Source organism: Anoplolepis gracilipes, chromosome 10, assembly GCF_047496725.1.
Source record: "Anoplolepis gracilipes chromosome 10, ASM4749672v1, whole genome shotgun sequence".
NCBI classification, from domain to species: domain Eukaryota; kingdom Metazoa; phylum Arthropoda; class Insecta; order Hymenoptera; family Formicidae; genus Anoplolepis; species Anoplolepis gracilipes.
Genome location: NC_132979.1, coordinates 2,031,539 through 2,050,091, shown reverse-complemented (window position 1 = coordinate 2,050,091; position 18,553 = coordinate 2,031,539). Strand labels below are relative to the sequence as shown.

Below are 18,553 nucleotides of genomic sequence, written 5' to 3'. Positions count from 1 at the left end.
TACGATATATAATATTATAAATATATATAATGTATAATATTATACAATAAATACTATTTCTTTTTTTTTATGAAAACTTAATTTGCAATCGAACCGGGCGATCTTTCTCAAGGCTCGTTCATGAAAATCGTACAAAGGAAAAATCCACGCCAGAGCCAATCATTCGCTCTTAACTCCGGAAACTGATTAGTCACGGAGTAGAACGCGAGCTTATTCCCTAGCATTAATATCCCCATCGATCTTCCCCCGGCATCCGGAATGCGTCTGGCAGCACTGCGTACGTGAGCAGCGCGAAGAGCGTGCGCAAAACAGGCTCGTCTCAAAAGTGTCCGGCCGCCGTCACCTGTCTCGCGGGTCTCGAGGTAAGTGTCTAATTCTGTAAGCATCGCTTTATCGGGAAAAGGTCCGCGGGATCGCGCGGGCCGCGAGCGCGGTCGCGGTGACGCGTCGCGCGTAATTGTCGCCGATCGCGCGAGTGTCACATGCCGATACGCGCCGAGCGGCTGGCAAATATGTTCCGCGGCCTGTCGCGTCGCGGCTTCACGCGACCGCGTCGTCGACGTTGTCAGCGTCGTTGTCGCGCGACCCCGCGACGGCGACGTCGTCCGCGCGGCTCGCCTTCTGTCAGGGGGGGAGTCAACATTCCTCGCGAACGGCGCGATCTTCCCTCTCGCCTCTTGTGGTTATGGCGCGGGTTTCTCTCGTGAAATCGCGCCAACAGATTTATGGATTTTGACGCGCGACGTCGTCGCGCTCGTGACCTGTCAAACGCGCGTGCATCTCGTACGCGAACGCTCGCGCGATTTTTCGCAATTGTAAATATACAAATTGGCGGTTTTGTATATAGCTGTGTCATATGTACCGCGCGTAAGCGTCGCAAGTATCATCTGTCATGGCGCATGCCGCCGCCGTTGTCATACAGTTGGCTCGAAGCCGCCGCAATCTCCGATTTCTTCGCGTTTCAATCGTGTCCTGTATTTTTCTACCAATTTCCCGCACCCCTTCGATATTTCAGAAACGAATGACACTCGATAGTTGCACACATTTCCTTTATTTGCGATTTAACCGATAGCGTGATACTTGTAGTGCAACTAAAAAGAACAGACTTATCTCATCTGGCTTGTCAACTGTAATCTAACCTAACCTAACCCCTAACTTTAACTTACCTATCTATCCATCTCTAGCCGGATGGTTTAAAGTTAACAGTTTGCCTTTTGAAATTTGATTTTTTTTTCCATACATGTGTATAAATTTCTGTTGCTAGACACACTGTTTTCCGAATAATTTTATTATTATTACAGTTTATCTTTGTTTTACGTTCGTCGAGCAGTCTGTATTTAAAGATAATAATTTAATCTCCTCCTATTTATATAAATTTAATTAAAAAAAAAAAAAAACTTTCTAAGAATCTTTTCTAAGATGAACGATTTCGAAGGGATCGCACGATCTCTGACTAATATTTGCACGACAATGTCGTGATGAATTCTCTCAATTTAACATATTGTTGATCATATGAGTATGTAGATTGGGAGGGCGGAGAAGAAAGGGGAATGGGGCCACGATGGCGTCCGCCATACGCCATGTCGTGGCCATGCTCGTACACGTCCTTTCGCGCGACCCCTTTCGGCTCCCTTTCGTCGTCCTGTCGTGCGTCGTCAACTGCGCGCAACGAGGGGAAAGCGCATTAGCATTTTTTTCTCGCATGCGCACGCGCAATCGCAATACATCGAACATCGGTCCTTTTCGTTTCACGACAGGGCTAATTTCTGTGGTGGGTTATTAAAGGAAATTAATTTTAAAGGATTGTGTATTTTGATTAGATGGGAGAGAGAGAGAGAGAGAGAGAGAGATATGTGTCAATTTTTGTAGGAAACATCGAGTAAACGCGACATGTATCGTTAATTTTATTTAGAAATTTTTAAAATTCTTTCCAGATTTACTTAATTTTAATTAAGATAATATACACATAGTTTATATATCAGAGCGCGAAGAAGAATGTTTTCTAATTCTTTAATTGGCGATGATTAAATTAAATACTATTCTATGGACATTTGTTTCTTTTGAAAAATACAGCATCACTTTTTTTTCTTTTTGTATTTTTTTGTAATTTTTTGAATTTTAAAAATTATAATTATATTTTACAATATCATATAGTAATTAGCGCAAGTTAACTCAATATTTATTAATAATCACAACAGGATCTATTTCAATAGACACGTGGATACACTTTGAGTCGACCCTTCGCGTAAATCGATAAAGAATTAGCAGTTTTAAAATCTGTGACCCAAAAATCCAAGTTAAGTTTCAGAATCAAGGCTTCATGAATCTGAAATATAATTTTATAATTAATTCGAAGCGATTTAATTTGATAATAATTTGCAGCGAAAATCAGTAAAAGTAAGTGAAGGAGAGAAAGAGGAAAATGAAGTGCGCAATGTAGAAAACAGCGATGTCGTGTCGACAAAACATGGATGAGCTAAAAATAGCACAAAGCACAAAACAGAGTGCAACGTGCGGATTATTATGTGAGGCGCGGCGCGTTCTCAAAATAACGCTGTTTTTTTTTTCTTATATATATATATATATATATATATATATATATACACACACACACACACACACTTATATTTTCTTTCGACAAAATTTTTCGTATAACGAAAGCTGTGGATTGAGAAATTCACAGTGCTTGTGCAAAATCGATATACAAAATGTTAGTAATATAGAAATAAATAAACACATATACAATAAACTAATTTAAAAAATGTTTTAAATTTAATATAAATATATATAATTTAAACAATGTATATATAATAATAATGATTACATTAAATATATAAAAATATAGATGTCGCGATAAGAATAAAGATTTTCGTGCGCATAAATGAATAATTAATTGGTAGCTATCAATTAACAATTTTAAACGATTTGTCTTATCTCGTAATGAGACACATGCAATCGTATATTGCACCGCTATCAATGGCCTTCGAGAGATTGGTCAACCTTGATTAACGATTGAAAAAATACATTGTAAACAACAAATAAGTAACAAAGCTCTCGAGAATCATGCAATTTCTTCATTCTTCGGATTAAATCAAGTTATTGAATTAAAAGAGTCTGTATAAAAATAATATTATTTATTCGGACAATCGTTTTTCGGTGATGATCTATGTACATTTTTGGAGCCTGAAAATAATTTCTGACAGAAAGAAACATCACGGATCAAGAGATACGTATTGATACATTTTTATAAACTTTGATTACTCTAGACATCCTGACATTTTGCGTAGATCTGACATCAGAAAAGCAAATGTAAAGAAAAAGTAAAGAACAAGCTCTCAAACAAGCCTTTACGCGTTCTAGATTTAAAACAATAATAATGGAAGCGAATCTTCCATTTGCGGGTGTACTTGTCGGCATTTTAACCTTGTCATTCGAAAGTGTTTCGTTAGCGAACGATGGATACGTGAACGAGTGCACGTGTGCACGTGTGCACATAGTTGTGAGCGGTTTCGAAGGAGAACGAGTTTGTTGAGAGTGCATATCTATATCTCTCTCTCTCTCTCTCTCTCTCTCGATCTCTCGCTATCGGCCAATCGAGATTGTGAATTTGGTCACACCCTCCACTCGGCCTCTTTGCCTATTGGCTGATCGTTTGATCGTGACGTCGCTGACCCGCTTTTAAAATTCGGTAAACAAGATCTCGCGAGAGCTCGGCAAACGGCTTGCCGATAATACATGCACGATAATCGAATGAAAATGTTCAATTACTTCGTATAAATTACTAAATGTTGTTAAACATTTCTCACGTAGCTTTCGATTCGTACCTTTTTTTTTTTATTTTTTTTTATTTTTTTTTTTAACGACGAAAGTGTTCTGCGGTTTAAAAGGGATAGAAAAGTAATGGTCAACAAACTGTCATCGATAAATGTGGACATTAGAGAGCGAAATACTTATAAATATATTAAATATACTAAAATCTAAGAGAACGAGATTATCACATTAAATTAATCGATCTTTGCAAGTACACGAGCGGGTAAAATTATTTTGTCCTTTCAGATCGATGGTCAAAACTTCACGCTGTGGAAACTGCGAAGTTTAACAGATAACGTAATTTTGTTCCGTCAAATTGAAGGGAACTCTATAAGTCGTGATTTGCGCAGAATAAAGTTCGACTCGCACGAAATGATAAGCGACATGACAGAATGAAGAGAACGAGGGAGAATATTACGAATACTTTGGAATCAGGGAAGTCGAGATCCTCCCTTGTCGCAAGGGGCAAGTAACGCGCAATATACGGCGCTTACAATTACGCAGTCGTCGAAGCCTACGTGCCTACGATGACAGGAACAGTGACAGGGATGGGGACGGGGTTCGGGGACGGGGATAGGGAGCGGGAGAGGAGAAATGTGTTGCGCTTGCGCAAATCTGACGGACGGAGAGGGAACGTAAGACGTAGGCGCATGCGCGCTCCGCTTGGTGACGCTACCCGGTACGCGCACACGGCATACGGGGCGGCCTGAGCCACGCTTCTCGTGCTTCGTACGCGGTTGTATCGATATAGTCCTAAACAAGCGCGCCTGTTTATCTCAAAACATTCTTCATTATATATTAAACACCCAAGTCTACGATTTTAATTGCCATCTTGAATAATCTGGAAGGAAGAGGCGAGTGTTGACGAAGTGGATAAGCGCTGCTCTATCAAAGCAGCGAGAGGACAGATTTTCTCTTCCATTTTGGAAGAACAAGTGGCTGAGTTCGAGAATCGGCGATTATTTCGAGAACACTTGTCAATGTGATTTTTCGTTTTTGATCGACGGTGTTAATTCTAGGAAAAAACGTAAAGTATTAAAAAAAACGTGAAAGAGTGTGCTCTGCTTACAGCCAAAGGGAACAGATATCTACTTATATCCATTTTGGAAGCATAAGTGGACGGATTAAAACGGCGTCATTTTTATACTTGACAAAAGTGCCCTTCATATTTGGCAAAAGTTTTCACATAATAACAATAATTTTGACAGAACGATTAAAGAGGTAAAAAAGTGTGTCGCTGGTGACCTGAAAGGGATAGATCCTTATTTTGGGATAAGGAGAACACGTGACTGTTTCCGGCGTCACTTTTGATACATTTCGGCAACGTATTTTACGTCGACATTGTGACAGCGTTACTTTCATTAATTTTGAGAAGCTCGAATCTCGACTTTATTGCGCTCCTTCGACGAAATATGAAGCTATTAATCATAAACGCGTTGAATAAAATTATTGATTATATCATTAAGGTTAACAGGGACTTGATAAGTTTCGATCCACCTATTATGACAAGAAGTCAATTTTCGATGCTTCATGATCATTTTGAGGCACGTCTAACTTGAAATATTAATTTAACATATTGTACAATTACATTTATATTATGTAAAATTCACATAAGGTTTATAATTGTTTTACATTTATGAAAAATTTGGATTTTTATAAAATTTTGCATAAATAGTTTAAATTTTAATATTTTTTTATTTTAATTTTTTTTACATATATCTTTTATCAATTAAGTTTTTATGCAAATAAAAATATTCTTGATGTACATGATACGAAAGTATAAATTATTTTACATTTCAAATTAAATCTTGATTTCCATGTTCCTTTGCGTATATATATATATATATATATATATATATATATATATATATATATATACTTTTATTTCTAACAACTTTCTTTTCTGATATATCTTAATTTTAATGTTTTAATTTTAGAGATTGTGTGTAAAAAAAATTTAACCAACAAATTGCATTTTTATAAATAATATTTTAACTTTTAATATGATAAAGTCAAAAAAAAAAAAAGAAAAACAACTTAGAAATTTTGTTGAAATAAAATTTAATTTTTTATATTATTATAAGTATATAATATATTTATATGTCTTATATATCTATTATATGTCTATTATATGTCTATTATATGTCTATTATATGTTTATTATATGTTTATTATATTTAAATTACAGTAACGATAGTGATTCATATAGCAGACAGGATGTTCAGTTTTCACAAACCAAAGGTGTACCGATCTAGTACAGGCTGCTGTATTTGTAAAGCCAAATCTAGCAGGTAAAGAAACATTACTAAAGTTATATCTATGTGTATGCATGTTCATGTATGTATCTGTGTATTATATAATAATAATAGCAAATTTGTAATAAATTACTGTTTATATCTATGTAATATTAAACATTGATATTTATTATTTTATAATGTTCAGAAAATGTTATATAATTTGTAATACAGTTTTATTTGTTCAGAGTTAATATTGTGATATATATGTATTTGTTTATATATATAATTTTATAAATCTTATTTACAGTTCCAGGTTTACAGACAGTAAAAAGTATGAGGATGACTTTATGCCATGTTTTCAACTTGAGGAAAGACGTAGTGGTGAAATATGTAATGCATGTGTGCTTCTAGTTAAGAGATTCAAGAAGCTACCTCCAGGAAGTAATCGCAACTGGAAACATGTTAGTATCTTATAATCAATATCTTAACAAACTATTATTTTTCAGTAAATATCTTACTAATTGATTAAAATATCAAAAATATCATTTTTTATAATACTATTAAAAGAAAATTCTCATTATTTGCATTAATTTTTCTAAAGTTATGTTGCATACTAATGTTATATGCATCTTTTATTGCTATAAAAAGTATTTAAAAAGATTAAAGTTATTTCTAAAATTGAAAACGGTAAAATTTTACAATCATTTTTTCCTCAAAGAAGAAAATTTGTTTGTACAGGTTGTAGATGCGCGTGCCGGTCCTGGTATTAAATCGCTGACAAAATTTAAAGCAAAAAATAAAAGGAAGCTTAAGGATAAACCTGACAAGCTTGTCAAAAAGAAACACATTTACATAAAAACAGAGGCAGATCGAGAACAAAGTCCGGCAATGAGCGACGATTTAACTGGTTAGTTAAAAAATGTTAATTAAAGAAACAAGCTTTGTTTATATACAATAAATTTTATTTATATATTACTATAAAAAAATTCGATTATATATATATACATTTTTTAATATGATTACATATTTTATTAGTTCTATTATATTATATATTAGATTTATAATAAGAATTAATTTTTAATTAATTTAATAAATCCAATAAATAAAATATTTTGTTAGATATATATAAAAAATAATATTTATAGAAAACAGTATATATATTAAATTTTTTTTTTTTTTTTTCCAATTTTTGTTATCAATCTAATGTGGTTCAGCAATGAAAAAATATTTTAGCCTAAAAAACTTCTTATCCTAATAAATACAATAAAAGATAATATTCATATATATCTTAATATTCTTTTTGTTATTATAGAAGATTACAGATTAACAGACAGCAAAACTTCGAGTCGATCGGAAAGTGCTTCAGACGACGACGATATTAACGCTAATGAAAAACAACTAGAACTTGCTTCTGAAGATCAAGATATTGAAAAAGATGATGTTGATTTCATTGATTTATCATACTATAAAAGGTAACGTTTCAAAATTATTTGATTTTTGTATTATAATAACAGAGTTTTAAAAATGCTAAAAATATTCTGAAGATATGTATTTTATATATTTGTATTTATTTAGCATTTTCAAAAATACCAATGGCAAGGTAAGATACAATATATTTATTGCATATTTTTCTTTTTTTTAGGGAACCGATTTGTTGCGGCAGCATTTTCAAAGGTGCCAATGGTGAAGTCATAATATACCCTTCTTTCCTCAAACCCTGCATAAGCTGTTTTACCAGGCGACAACTTACTGCTTCTTTGGCATCCATCAGTCCCGTTCACAGTTCGGCATCTGTTAGTCCGGCTCATAGCGTCGAATCTACATCGTCAAATACGGAAACTAATTCCAAACAAAGCACGAAGACATTCAGTGATTCGTCGTCTGATTCCGGTTATGACGAGTCCTCCAATCAGTATGAGAGCAAGATGGCGAAAATTGTTCAGACCAAGGAAGATGTAGAGATGGAAGAACCTGTAAAGTCAATAGAGCTTGAACAATTATCGAATTGCAAACCCTTGCAAACTATCAATGTCGGTAATCAGTCACTCCAGTCAGTCTCCAATTAATGTCGGCCCTTCGTAGAAGGTTAATTTATTCCTTTACTTATGAAGAAATACACATAAATATGTAAATATTACATATACAGGGTATCCATACAAATCATTAAATAATTTTTTAACAACAGGTTTCAGTTGAAATCTTAATTTAAAAGATTTTTAGAATTTGAAAGATTTTCAATTTAGAAAGAATTTTTTCTTTATAGCAAAAAAAACTTTTAATTTTTAATTCTGAGATATACAGGTTAATTTTTGACATTTAACTCTTGCAATATTTATTTTTCTGTGGAGGGAGAAAGAGGTTATTTTAGAGAGAGAATATAAAATTCTTAAATCTTCTTAAATTCTTAAACTATTCTTTAAATTTCAATTTAAAGACGATTTTTCCCTGTGGAGAATATTCGAATTTTAACTTTATGAAATATAGGTAAAATTTTTTATCATGGCATTTAAAATTTTGTCTTATTCTAAAGCCTTATTAATTCAAAATGCCGAATAAATAATGAAGCCCACAAAAACTTATTTTCTTATTTATGTAAAAATTATATATATGTATATAAAATTATAAATTAATATTGTATAAAAAATAAGAAAATTAATATATTTGTTATTTTAATGGAATAAAGGAAAAGCATCTTTCTAAAATTTTAAAGGAATATTTTGTGATTCTAAAATATCAAGGAAGAATATAGTAAAAAACACTGACTGTCAATGAAATGTTCAATCCTTGAAAATGTTATTTATGAAAAAAATACCGCATAATTATTAAACTTTTTCTGTCTTTTCAAAATTCAAATTTTTTTTACTTAAAACATCCTTTTGGAATTAATATATCTCTGAGATGTCATTAATTTGTTGCAGTACATATGGATCACCCTGTATATGCAGGTAGATTTAAACTTAAGTTAATTAAGCACTATTCCCGGGCAGCAAAATGGCTCCGAAAGGATTTTAATCTTCACTTTGAAGATTCAAATGCCATTTGGATGCAATTTATCGTGTTAAGAATAATAAGTTAATTCTAGCGATGGACTGACGTAAATCGCCATTTTTCGAGCCGGTAATCTTTAAATCTTAAGGTTTAGCAATATAAACACATCAAAGTACTGTGATGATATTGTAAAGTAAGAGACGCTCAGATTTCTTACACCGAACAGCGGTTCGAACTGGTGATTTACGCTCTCGCCTTTCTACACTCAAGTGCCACTGCTTAAGATGTACACAAGGTGTGCTAGAACAACTAAAGCCAACAATTTCGATAAAAGATGACGAAACTAATATTTCTCTATGAGTTCTAGCTTAAAACTATTCATTATTGGATTAGTTTCTTATTATAAGAAATCAATTAAATTGTAAGAAAGAAAAGCATTATTGAATTTTTTATTATATATTTCTTATAAATTAGCTGAAAATTTCGTTAAAATAACGAGATTTTTCATATAACATGACTTAATAATTTAAATTACAAATATATACAAGGCGAAAAATATGGAATTTCGACATTTTTTATGTGATTTTATATGAAATAATTATCTAAATTGACTAATATAGTTGATTTTTTAACAAGATATTCGATAGTTGTTTTAGCACCCTGTACAAACTCCAAGCTGCCAATCTATTCACGCCCGGGTCCAAAAAAGTGGAGATAAAAGAGACGGGTTTTTGCATTTACTTCCGAGTCACGCGATACTCCATGACGTAAATTAATAAAGTGGTTGATGACCCAAGTCGATAGCAATAAATAAAGACAAACATTTATACAGCAGGGCGACTGATAAAGTCTGTTTTTAGTCTGTAATTAGACAGTATTAGTAGAAAAAAAATGACAGAAAAAAAGAGATAGATCTAGATAGAAAAATTGAAAGTGGCAATCAGATTGGCAAACTGGACCAGCGAATTTTTGATAGGTAATTTTAGAGAATATGATACTTAGAGATATTTCTATAGAGAGAGAGAGAGAGAGAGAGAAGAGAGAGGAGAGAGACACAACAGAGGGAGGGAAAAAGTAAATAAGTAAAAACTGTTAGTTTTCCTAGTTAATAAAGAAGAGATGGGCACATTTTGATTACACGTTTAGCGCATATTTGTTCAATTCTGATTTTATAGGAGGTCTTCCAGATTACCTTTCATTATCTACAGATCTTTTATCAATTTGTGATCAATTTTTCCCTAATGAAAATATGAAAGATTGATTCCAAGCCAATCACGAAATCTATAGATGATGACAAGTACAAGTCTTTATTGGACAAGAAGAGATAGTCAGAAATGTAAAATCGGAGTTATTTAATATAAAAATAAGTAAAAATAAGAAACAGCTCTAATAATTTCTGACTATTCTCTTTAATATTTAACGCTAAACGTGAGAAAAAACGGGCTAAAAAATGTACAAGCCGAGTACCTGTTGAGGACAAATTGCAACTGTGATCATGGGGTTGTTTTCAGATTTTTTGTTCTGCTCACACGCACAAAAGAAAAGAAAAATAACTATTTGATAATATGCAAAAATAGTTTGGAATAATATGTATTCTGTTGCAATAAATGAAAATTATTGGAATCTGTTTGATATATTAAGTTGATGAAAAAGTTTGTTCATGTTTGTTTTATCAGTTTAAGAATAATGTAAGAATAATATAAGAATATAATGTTTACTTGTTTTATCAGTTTAAGAATAATATAAGAAATTTCAAAAATCAACTTAATATTTAAGCAGATTCGATGAAGCTAGGATTTACGTTATGGAACCATGAATCTATGTATCGAGAATTAATTAAACTGAGATTGATTATCGTTTGATCAAAAAATTTGTAGAATTACAGGCCAATTTTTCAAAACTTATCAGGAATTTTATTTTGTTTAATTATTTTTAAAAATGTGATACATATCGCAATGCGATGAGATAATATTCGAAAAGTAAAATATTTTTTCACATTTTGGATATAGAAAACCACAAATCTAGCAGTCATATTTGAGAGAAAAACTAAATATAATGACTCTCGGCTTAAAGATTGGATCTGATCTATTATAAAAATTAGAAATGTGCAATAGATATTATCGATCCCGTCCAGTGTTAAGCGAGTCATTATTTTTTATCTTATTCAAGAAAAGAATTGGGACTAGAGCTATATGTAAAATTTCCCCAGAGTTGTAATAATCAAAATTATGGAGATTTGACGTTTTACTGTGATGAAAAAAAAACACGAAAAATATAAACTTATTTTATAAAATTAAATTAAAATTACAATATCAAAACAAATTAAAAAGTTGATAAAATTAAATATATTAAAATTAATATTATGTAAATTAATTTAATTAAAATTAAATTAAAATTTAATTAATAGTTATATATAATTGCCGGCAATTATGTATAATTATTTATATATCCAAATTTCTTGAAACGTAAAATTTTAGATGTTGAATGTTTGGGTCCGCCATTAAATCGCGAAACATCGTTTGGAAAATCGGGGAAAAGCTCATTTCAATTGCCCATTTGCGAAAACTCGCCGACAATCGTATAATAACCAGGAAGCGATAACAGTTTTTTCATAATCAAACATCGAAAAGTTTGATCTATCAAAGGATAACGCCAATTGATCACATTTTCCTGCGATAGATCATAATTGTACATTTCTTGTATGATCTCTTATTATTTCTTCACTGTGAAATATATAATACTGATAATTATATTATATCGTCTACCTATTATGATTTATCATAGTTAATATTTGTGATGATCGAGACTGAATCACACATACAGCTCACAAACTTAAATATAAGTTTATATTTAAATTTTAAATTTAGCATTTAATATTTTTATTAAAAAAATATTTAAATCTAAATTTACATTTAAATTAAATTTAGCATTTAATGTTTTATAAGGCTAAAAAACTTGGTAAAGAATTGCTATGATTCCGTCTAGATTATATATATATATTGTTTTATTTATTTATTGATAAGTCGACTCTCACATCTAAGTTTAATATTCCTTTTCTACATAAATTTATATACATGTATACACATATATATTTTTATACAGATCAGTAAAGTTTGCTTTATGATTTCTATAGCATATGATTGTTTTTAACATTAGAAAACAAAAAATACAATTGAGATATGACAATGATTATTATATATGAAAATTATGCATTTTTGTATTATTAAGTAATCAATTAATATAATATTAGAACTATTAAATTATTATTGATTAATTAATATTAGTAATTATTAATATATTATATTGGTATGTGACATATTAATTGATTAATATTAATTAGCTAATATTATATTAATATTTTTATCAATGATATTAAAGAAAAAATTGCAAAATAGTTGCAAAAATGGCGTTATAAGTGGCGTATCAATGTATAATCGAAAAATCCTCGAGTATTAAGAGAAATATTCGACTTTTAGAGTAGTGAAGTAAAATAGATTAAAATTGAAGTTCTATTAATGAGAATGATAAAAAGATATATTGTGTATAGACACACAAAAGTACAGGATACAAAGATTTACTGAGTAGATCAATTTTTAATTTAAAAATTTTTTATTAAATTATTAATTTAATAAAAAGTTAAAAATAATATGTAAAATACACATGATATATAAATACAGTAACTTTAAAATGATATACAAACATTGTGGAGACAAATGTAAAAGGAGCGAAAGATCAACGAAATTTTTATAATGAAGAACGCTCTTTTAATATTGTATTTCAAAATTTCTGTAATTATAAAAATATGTTGTAAAACTGTAAAATTATTGCATACATATATGTAATTTTACATAAAAAGAAAATTTTATGGTCAATGTATCTTAGAAAAGTCAATAATATGATTTTACGATTAAAAAATTAATTACGTTTTAAACTTATTGTAAGAGGTAATTTTGGAACAAAAAATATTTTCTCTTTTGATTCTTCTCATAATTCTAAAAAGCTGTTTCTCTTATTCATAAAGTTAGAAATCAATCAGCTCTTTATCAATAGTTCTATCGATGTTGATATTGCCAATACATTATACATAATTTTGTGTAAATTTTTCTTATTTTATCAACAAATTATTGGTATCAAGATGACAAACATTCAGTTTTTAAAACTGAATACTTTTATATAATTAATATTAATTCGCGAGAACACGCGATAATATTTATTATTGTCAAGAAAAAAGAATTTTTTAATTTAATTAGATTGATTGTTAAATTTTTATTCTATTATTTTATTTTATTTTTAATCAACATTTTTTTATTGATGAATAAGAAATATATATATAATGCCTATATAATAATTATTATTATTATCATTAGGTTTATTATATAAATTGGATGCGTTGAATTAATATAATTTATATATATATATATATATATATATATATATATATATATAAATTATTCTAATACATAGATAAAAACGATCAAATTGTGTTCACAAAATATTAAAAAATGTATATATATATATGCATTTTCTATAAATATTTGTAAAACTACATATTGCAGCATAATATTAAAATATTTGTTATAATAAAAGCGCGTGTTCTCGCGTATTACAATTTAATTGATAAAAAATCTAAAGAGGATCTAAGCATTGATATATCTGCATTATTATATGGTTTACATCTCTCGTGTTTTTACTAGCGTTTTGGAGATTCTGAAATTTTTATATTATAAAATTTAATATATTACATAAGATTATATATATATATATATATTATATATATATATATGTGTGTATATGTATATATATATGTACACAGAAAAAAAAGAATATTCTTATTTTGACAATATCTTTAGTCTCAAAATGTAAATCTTGAAATGAGATATTGCGTTAAAAAAAGAAAGTTTGGTTGAATGAAGATATTTTATATAGTTCGAGAAAAATTATTCTTATTATTTAAGAAAATTATTCTTAAATAATAAGAATAATTTTCTTGAATGGAGAGGAAAAAATATTGGATAGAGAAAATAACACATATGTTCAAATCGAAGATTATAATTTTCTTAGAGGCAAAATAATTGTTTTATTCTTGAAATGACAATTTTAGTATTGAAATAAGATTATAATATTGTTGAAATTAAAAATTTTTAAATTCTAAGAAGATTATAAATTGTTGCATATATATATATGAAACAATGAACGCGTTCATATGAATATATAAGTTTTGATTTGACACTTTTTTCTGTTTATATATATATATATATATATATATATATATATATATATATAAAATTCTTTTAAATATATTTGTTAACTTGAAACATATCTAAAAATTTCAAAACTCCAAAAGCTTTTGTGAGAGATTTAAATAAAGATAGAAGATTTTGCATAAACAATAAAAATAACGATTGTGAGACTGACCAATGTATCTAGATAACATTTTTTACGCTGAAATATGTGTGTGTATACTAATACACATACATATAATATGCGTGTGTGTATAAGGGCGAGATTGCTCCATTAATCAATCGTTTGTGCAAATATATTATGAAATTTTAATAACGATAAAACCGACGACTGCCGTAAAATTAATATATTTATATATTATATTGATCAGAGAAATTCATTCGTTTTTTTCTACACAATTTTGATAAAGTTAATAATAAATGGGAAAGATAACATAAAATTAATAAACTAAAACGAATGAATTTTTTAATCAATCTAATATTGTATATGTTATATATGATTATTATTATGTCGTTATATATATAGTTATTAAATTACATACATATGTATAAAATAATTCCGATTATTGTGTATAATTAGGTATATTATATATTGTGTATATTTATAAGAAATATTATTATATCATCGACGATAATCTCGTCGGTTCTCATTGGCCGGAAACTTTTTTTTTAATTTTGGCCGGAATGTTGTGCAACGGACGGGACGATCGGTCCTTTTTATAATAAGAAAGAAATGCGCCACCTTGTATCCATGTACAACTTTGTAATAAACCAATTTATTTATAAATTGATCATTCCTTTAATTTTAATATCTTCCGCTTAAAACGTTTTGCTTTATAGTTTGTCGATTAAGAAAAATTAAAGGAAATTAAAATTATATACAAAATGTTAATAACATTTTTGAGTGAACAGATTTTGACCTAATCTGGATCAATTAATCACTATTTTATTATAAATTCAACTCTTATTAGCAAAGATGACATAATAATGTCATTAATCACTCTCGGAGCGATTGAACCTGCTTTCGGATTCTTGTCAGTGATTCATAATATAAACAATTCTAACGTTACATTAATCTAACAATAAATAAATAAATAACAAGATCGGTCGTGAAAAATCGTATATTTTAAAATTAGTGTCATGTAAATAATACCGATAAAATATGAACAATTAACGGACGAACGAAAATAATAAAGTAGATTTTTTTTCGATATAGACTGATAATAAAAATTACAAACCTACAGCCTACAAAATGAAAAGAATCTACTATAGTGAGCAGCAAACAGCACGAAAATAATAAGACAATAAAGAAACATTAAATAAAAATAAAACTAATAGAATAAAAATTAGAATAGTAGAACAAATTAAAAAATAAATAAAAAAATGTATCCAAGTTAAAATAATATGTCAAAATTAAAAATTGAATAAAAAGTCAAAGCTAAAGCGTGAAATAAATAATAAATTGAAAAAATAAAATATATCAAAAACATTAAAAAAAAACTATTAAATTATACTGTTAATGCAAAAAAAAGAAAATTATTATAAAGATAAAACCAAATAATTAAATAAATATCAATACGACAAAAACTAATTGAAGCTTATTTAAGAGAGTCATCACATCTTATAAATAATAACGAAGAGAACGTGCAGAAAACCGTGTTTCTGATAGGATGGAGAGGATGAAAGGTATAAAGACGCAGATGACAAGAAAGAAGACAGAAGGAAAATGAGAAAGTAACGAATGAGAAGAGAAGAGATTAGAAGAACAGACCAAATATACAGAAGAATAATAAAAGAAAATATATGGTTGTAAAAAAGAATTTTTTTAATACAAACTGAAGAAATATAGAAAAATTGTTTAGATTGATTAAACAAACTGTTGATTAGAAACAATTCTCTATTTTATAATGTAACACATTAATTATTTATTAAAGTACATAGTAATAAATTGAAGAAGCAATAAATAAATCTTAGTATATTATCAAGTGTATCTAGTGACTTTGAAAGATTTCGATAACCAAATTCTATCCATCGATCGCCAGATGTCATTAGCATCGTTTATTAGCTACGTTTACGAGGGTGTTTAACGCGGCTGCAATTTACTCCTTTGGCTCTTATATCTGAAGTGGTATCAAAGTGGAAGTCAAAGTGGAATCACTGAAAAACTAAGGATATGATCAATCGTGTTCGGCCCCGTCTTGTGACCTTCGACGTGACCGGCACGTTGTTGATGACGAAACTGGAGCATTACGTCGAGATTGGTTCTCAGCATGGCTTATTTCTCGAGCCCAAAAAATTGGCGCAAAGTTTTAAAAACAATTACACGCAGCTTAGCAAGGAGCACCCGATATATGGCAAGCATACTGGTTTGGGATGGGAGAATTGGTGGAGGACAATTGTGCATAATGTATTCAAAGATCAGCTCACCTCTGTGTCAAAGGATGAATTGGACAAGGTACTATTTATTATAAAATACAATGATACTTATATAAATTTGTAAGTGTAAAAATAAAAAAAATCTCTTGTGTGTAAAATATTAATTTTATTTTCTTTATTATATTTTTTTATTTATTGTTAATTGATCATTCTATAACTTTAATCTTACAATTAATACAATTAATACAAATGAAAATCAATGCACTTTCAAAGAAATCTTCACACATACATTTTGCTATTTACATTTAACTTATATTATCTATTATTTATATTTTCATACTTGTTATCTATTTCAATTTAATATAATTATAATGTATAACATATTTTTACATCAAATATTTAATCTCAAAATTCTTTTATTTACTTTATAATTGTTGATTCCATTTATTATTTTCCTTTTCAGGTCGCTGATAGTCTGATAAGTTGTTACGGCACTAGCAGATGCTGGCACAAGTATCTTGGTGTCATTGAGCTACTTGACTTCCTGCAGAAAAGGAATGTCATTATGGGTGTCATCTCGAATTTTGATGAACGATTAGAAGCAGTTCTCAAGGATACTCAAATTCGCCAATATTTTACCTTTGTTTTGACTTCATACGATCTTGGTGTGGAAAAGCCAAGCTTGCCAATATTTGAGGAAGCATTAAGATTAGTGAAGGATCTTCGAAAAGAGGAAATATCACCTCAAGAAGCGATACATATTGGTGATAGCCTGAACAATGATTATTTTGGAGCAAAAAACGCCGGTTGGAATGGTTTATTGATGAAACATACGATTGGTGAGAGCAAAATACCCAAGAAAGATGTTTTTAGAAGTTTGAAGGAGCTTCAAGAACATTTTGAAAAGATATTTGAACAAATTACATAGTGCGATGATATTAGATTTATCTAGTAAAACAGTTTCACAATGACGATAGAATTATTTCAATTATATTTGATAGCAATTTATGTAAAAAACAGTTTGATCAGGAAAAATGAATGTGCAAGTTTGATTTAATCTATCTTTATTTTGTACTTTAATCTCTATATATATATTCTTTGATACTTATAGATATTTAATGAATATCTGATATATATATATATATAATACATACATAATGTGATATATATATATATATATATATATATATATATATATCACATTTCGAATATTCATTAAATATCTATAAGTATCAAAGTATATATTTATTTTATATATATATATATATATATATATATATATATATATATATATATATATAATAAATTGAATACTTTTTAAAATAATCAAGAATCTAATCTAGCTTTAATAATTGTTATTACTAACTTTTATTAATATTAATCATTATAAATAATTATGTAGGGAAACAATGACACTCTGTTATACATTTTATTAAATTTATCGCTGCAAATATATTATTATAGCATTAGATTTTTTATTTATAAAAAACTTTAATAATTATATATAAACCTCAGATTTAAAAAAAAAAGAAGATAGGTTTTCCTTTGTATGATAGGAATTGAATAATATGACAAAATAACATATATTAAATATGTGGGTGGTATCGTGATATCGCTCGTGCTCTTTCCGGATACGACGATATATATCCGCGAGATATATCCGATTCTGCTGTGTCGAAATGTTTTTATAATATAAAATTATCATTTATAATATATTATAATCGTCGCTTATTATTATTATTATCGTCGCTTGTATACAAAGTGTAATCTACATAATTTTGTTCTTTTTTTTATAAAGAAAACAAGTTTTGAAAAAAAAAAAACATTTATGATGGTAAACTTATTTTCAAGTTTTTTATCTTTATATTGAAAATTAAAGAGTTGTTTATACAACAATTACTC

The 18,553-nt window shown here is 28.9% G+C and overlaps 2 protein-coding genes across 3 annotated transcripts; both read left to right on the top strand.

Annotated features, from left to right (window-relative positions):
- Nucleotides 1-263: 263 nt before the first annotated feature.
- LOC140670138 (SIN3-HDAC complex-associated factor) lies at nt 264-10,510 on the top strand. Of its 2 annotated transcripts, none has more exons than XM_072900690.1 (6): nt 264-362; nt 5,999-6,101; nt 6,355-6,508; nt 6,786-6,954; nt 7,360-7,519; nt 7,690-10,510. In XM_072900690.1, the coding sequence occupies exons 2-6, from the start codon at nt 6,028-6,030 to the stop codon at nt 8,111-8,113; spliced, it is 981 nt and encodes a 326-aa protein (XP_072756791.1). In that variant the 5' UTR covers nt 264-362; nt 5,999-6,027; the 3' UTR covers nt 8,114-10,510. The 2 variants fall into 2 exon arrangements, with proteins under 2 accessions (XP_072756791.1, XP_072756790.1); XM_072900689.1 differs by lacking the exon at nt 264-362 and adding an exon at nt 4,431-5,354.
- Nucleotides 10,511-16,230: 5,720 nt separating this feature from the next.
- On the top strand, nt 16,231-17,691 carry LOC140670128 (rhythmically expressed gene 2 protein). The gene is made up of 2 exons (XM_072900659.1): nt 16,231-16,730; nt 17,115-17,691. Exons 1-2 carry the CDS (start codon nt 16,449-16,451, stop codon nt 17,577-17,579), a joined length of 747 nt encoding a protein of 248 aa, XP_072756760.1. The 5' UTR covers nt 16,231-16,448; the 3' UTR covers nt 17,580-17,691.
- Nucleotides 17,692-18,553: the final 862 nt, after the last annotated feature.

Excerpts from the sequence above, each read along its gene's own strand:
- LOC140670128 (XM_072900659.1), top strand. The coding sequence starts at position 16,449 with ATGATCAATCGTGTTCGGCCCCGTCTTGTGACCTTCGACGTGACCGGC. Across the intron at positions 16,731-17,114 it reads CAAAGGATGAATTGGACAAG|GTCGCTGATAGTCTGATAAG; the intron begins GTACTATTTATT and ends TTTCCTTTTCAG.
- LOC140670138 (XM_072900690.1), top strand. The coding sequence starts at position 6,028 with ATGTTCAGTTTTCACAAACCAAAGGTGTACCGATCTAGTACAGGCTGC. Across the intron at positions 6,102-6,354 it reads TGTAAAGCCAAATCTAGCAG|TTCCAGGTTTACAGACAGTA; the intron begins GTAAAGAAACAT and ends TCTTATTTACAG. Across the intron at positions 7,520-7,689 it reads GATTTATCATACTATAAAAG|GGAACCGATTTGTTGCGGCA; the intron begins GTAACGTTTCAA and ends TCTTTTTTTTAG.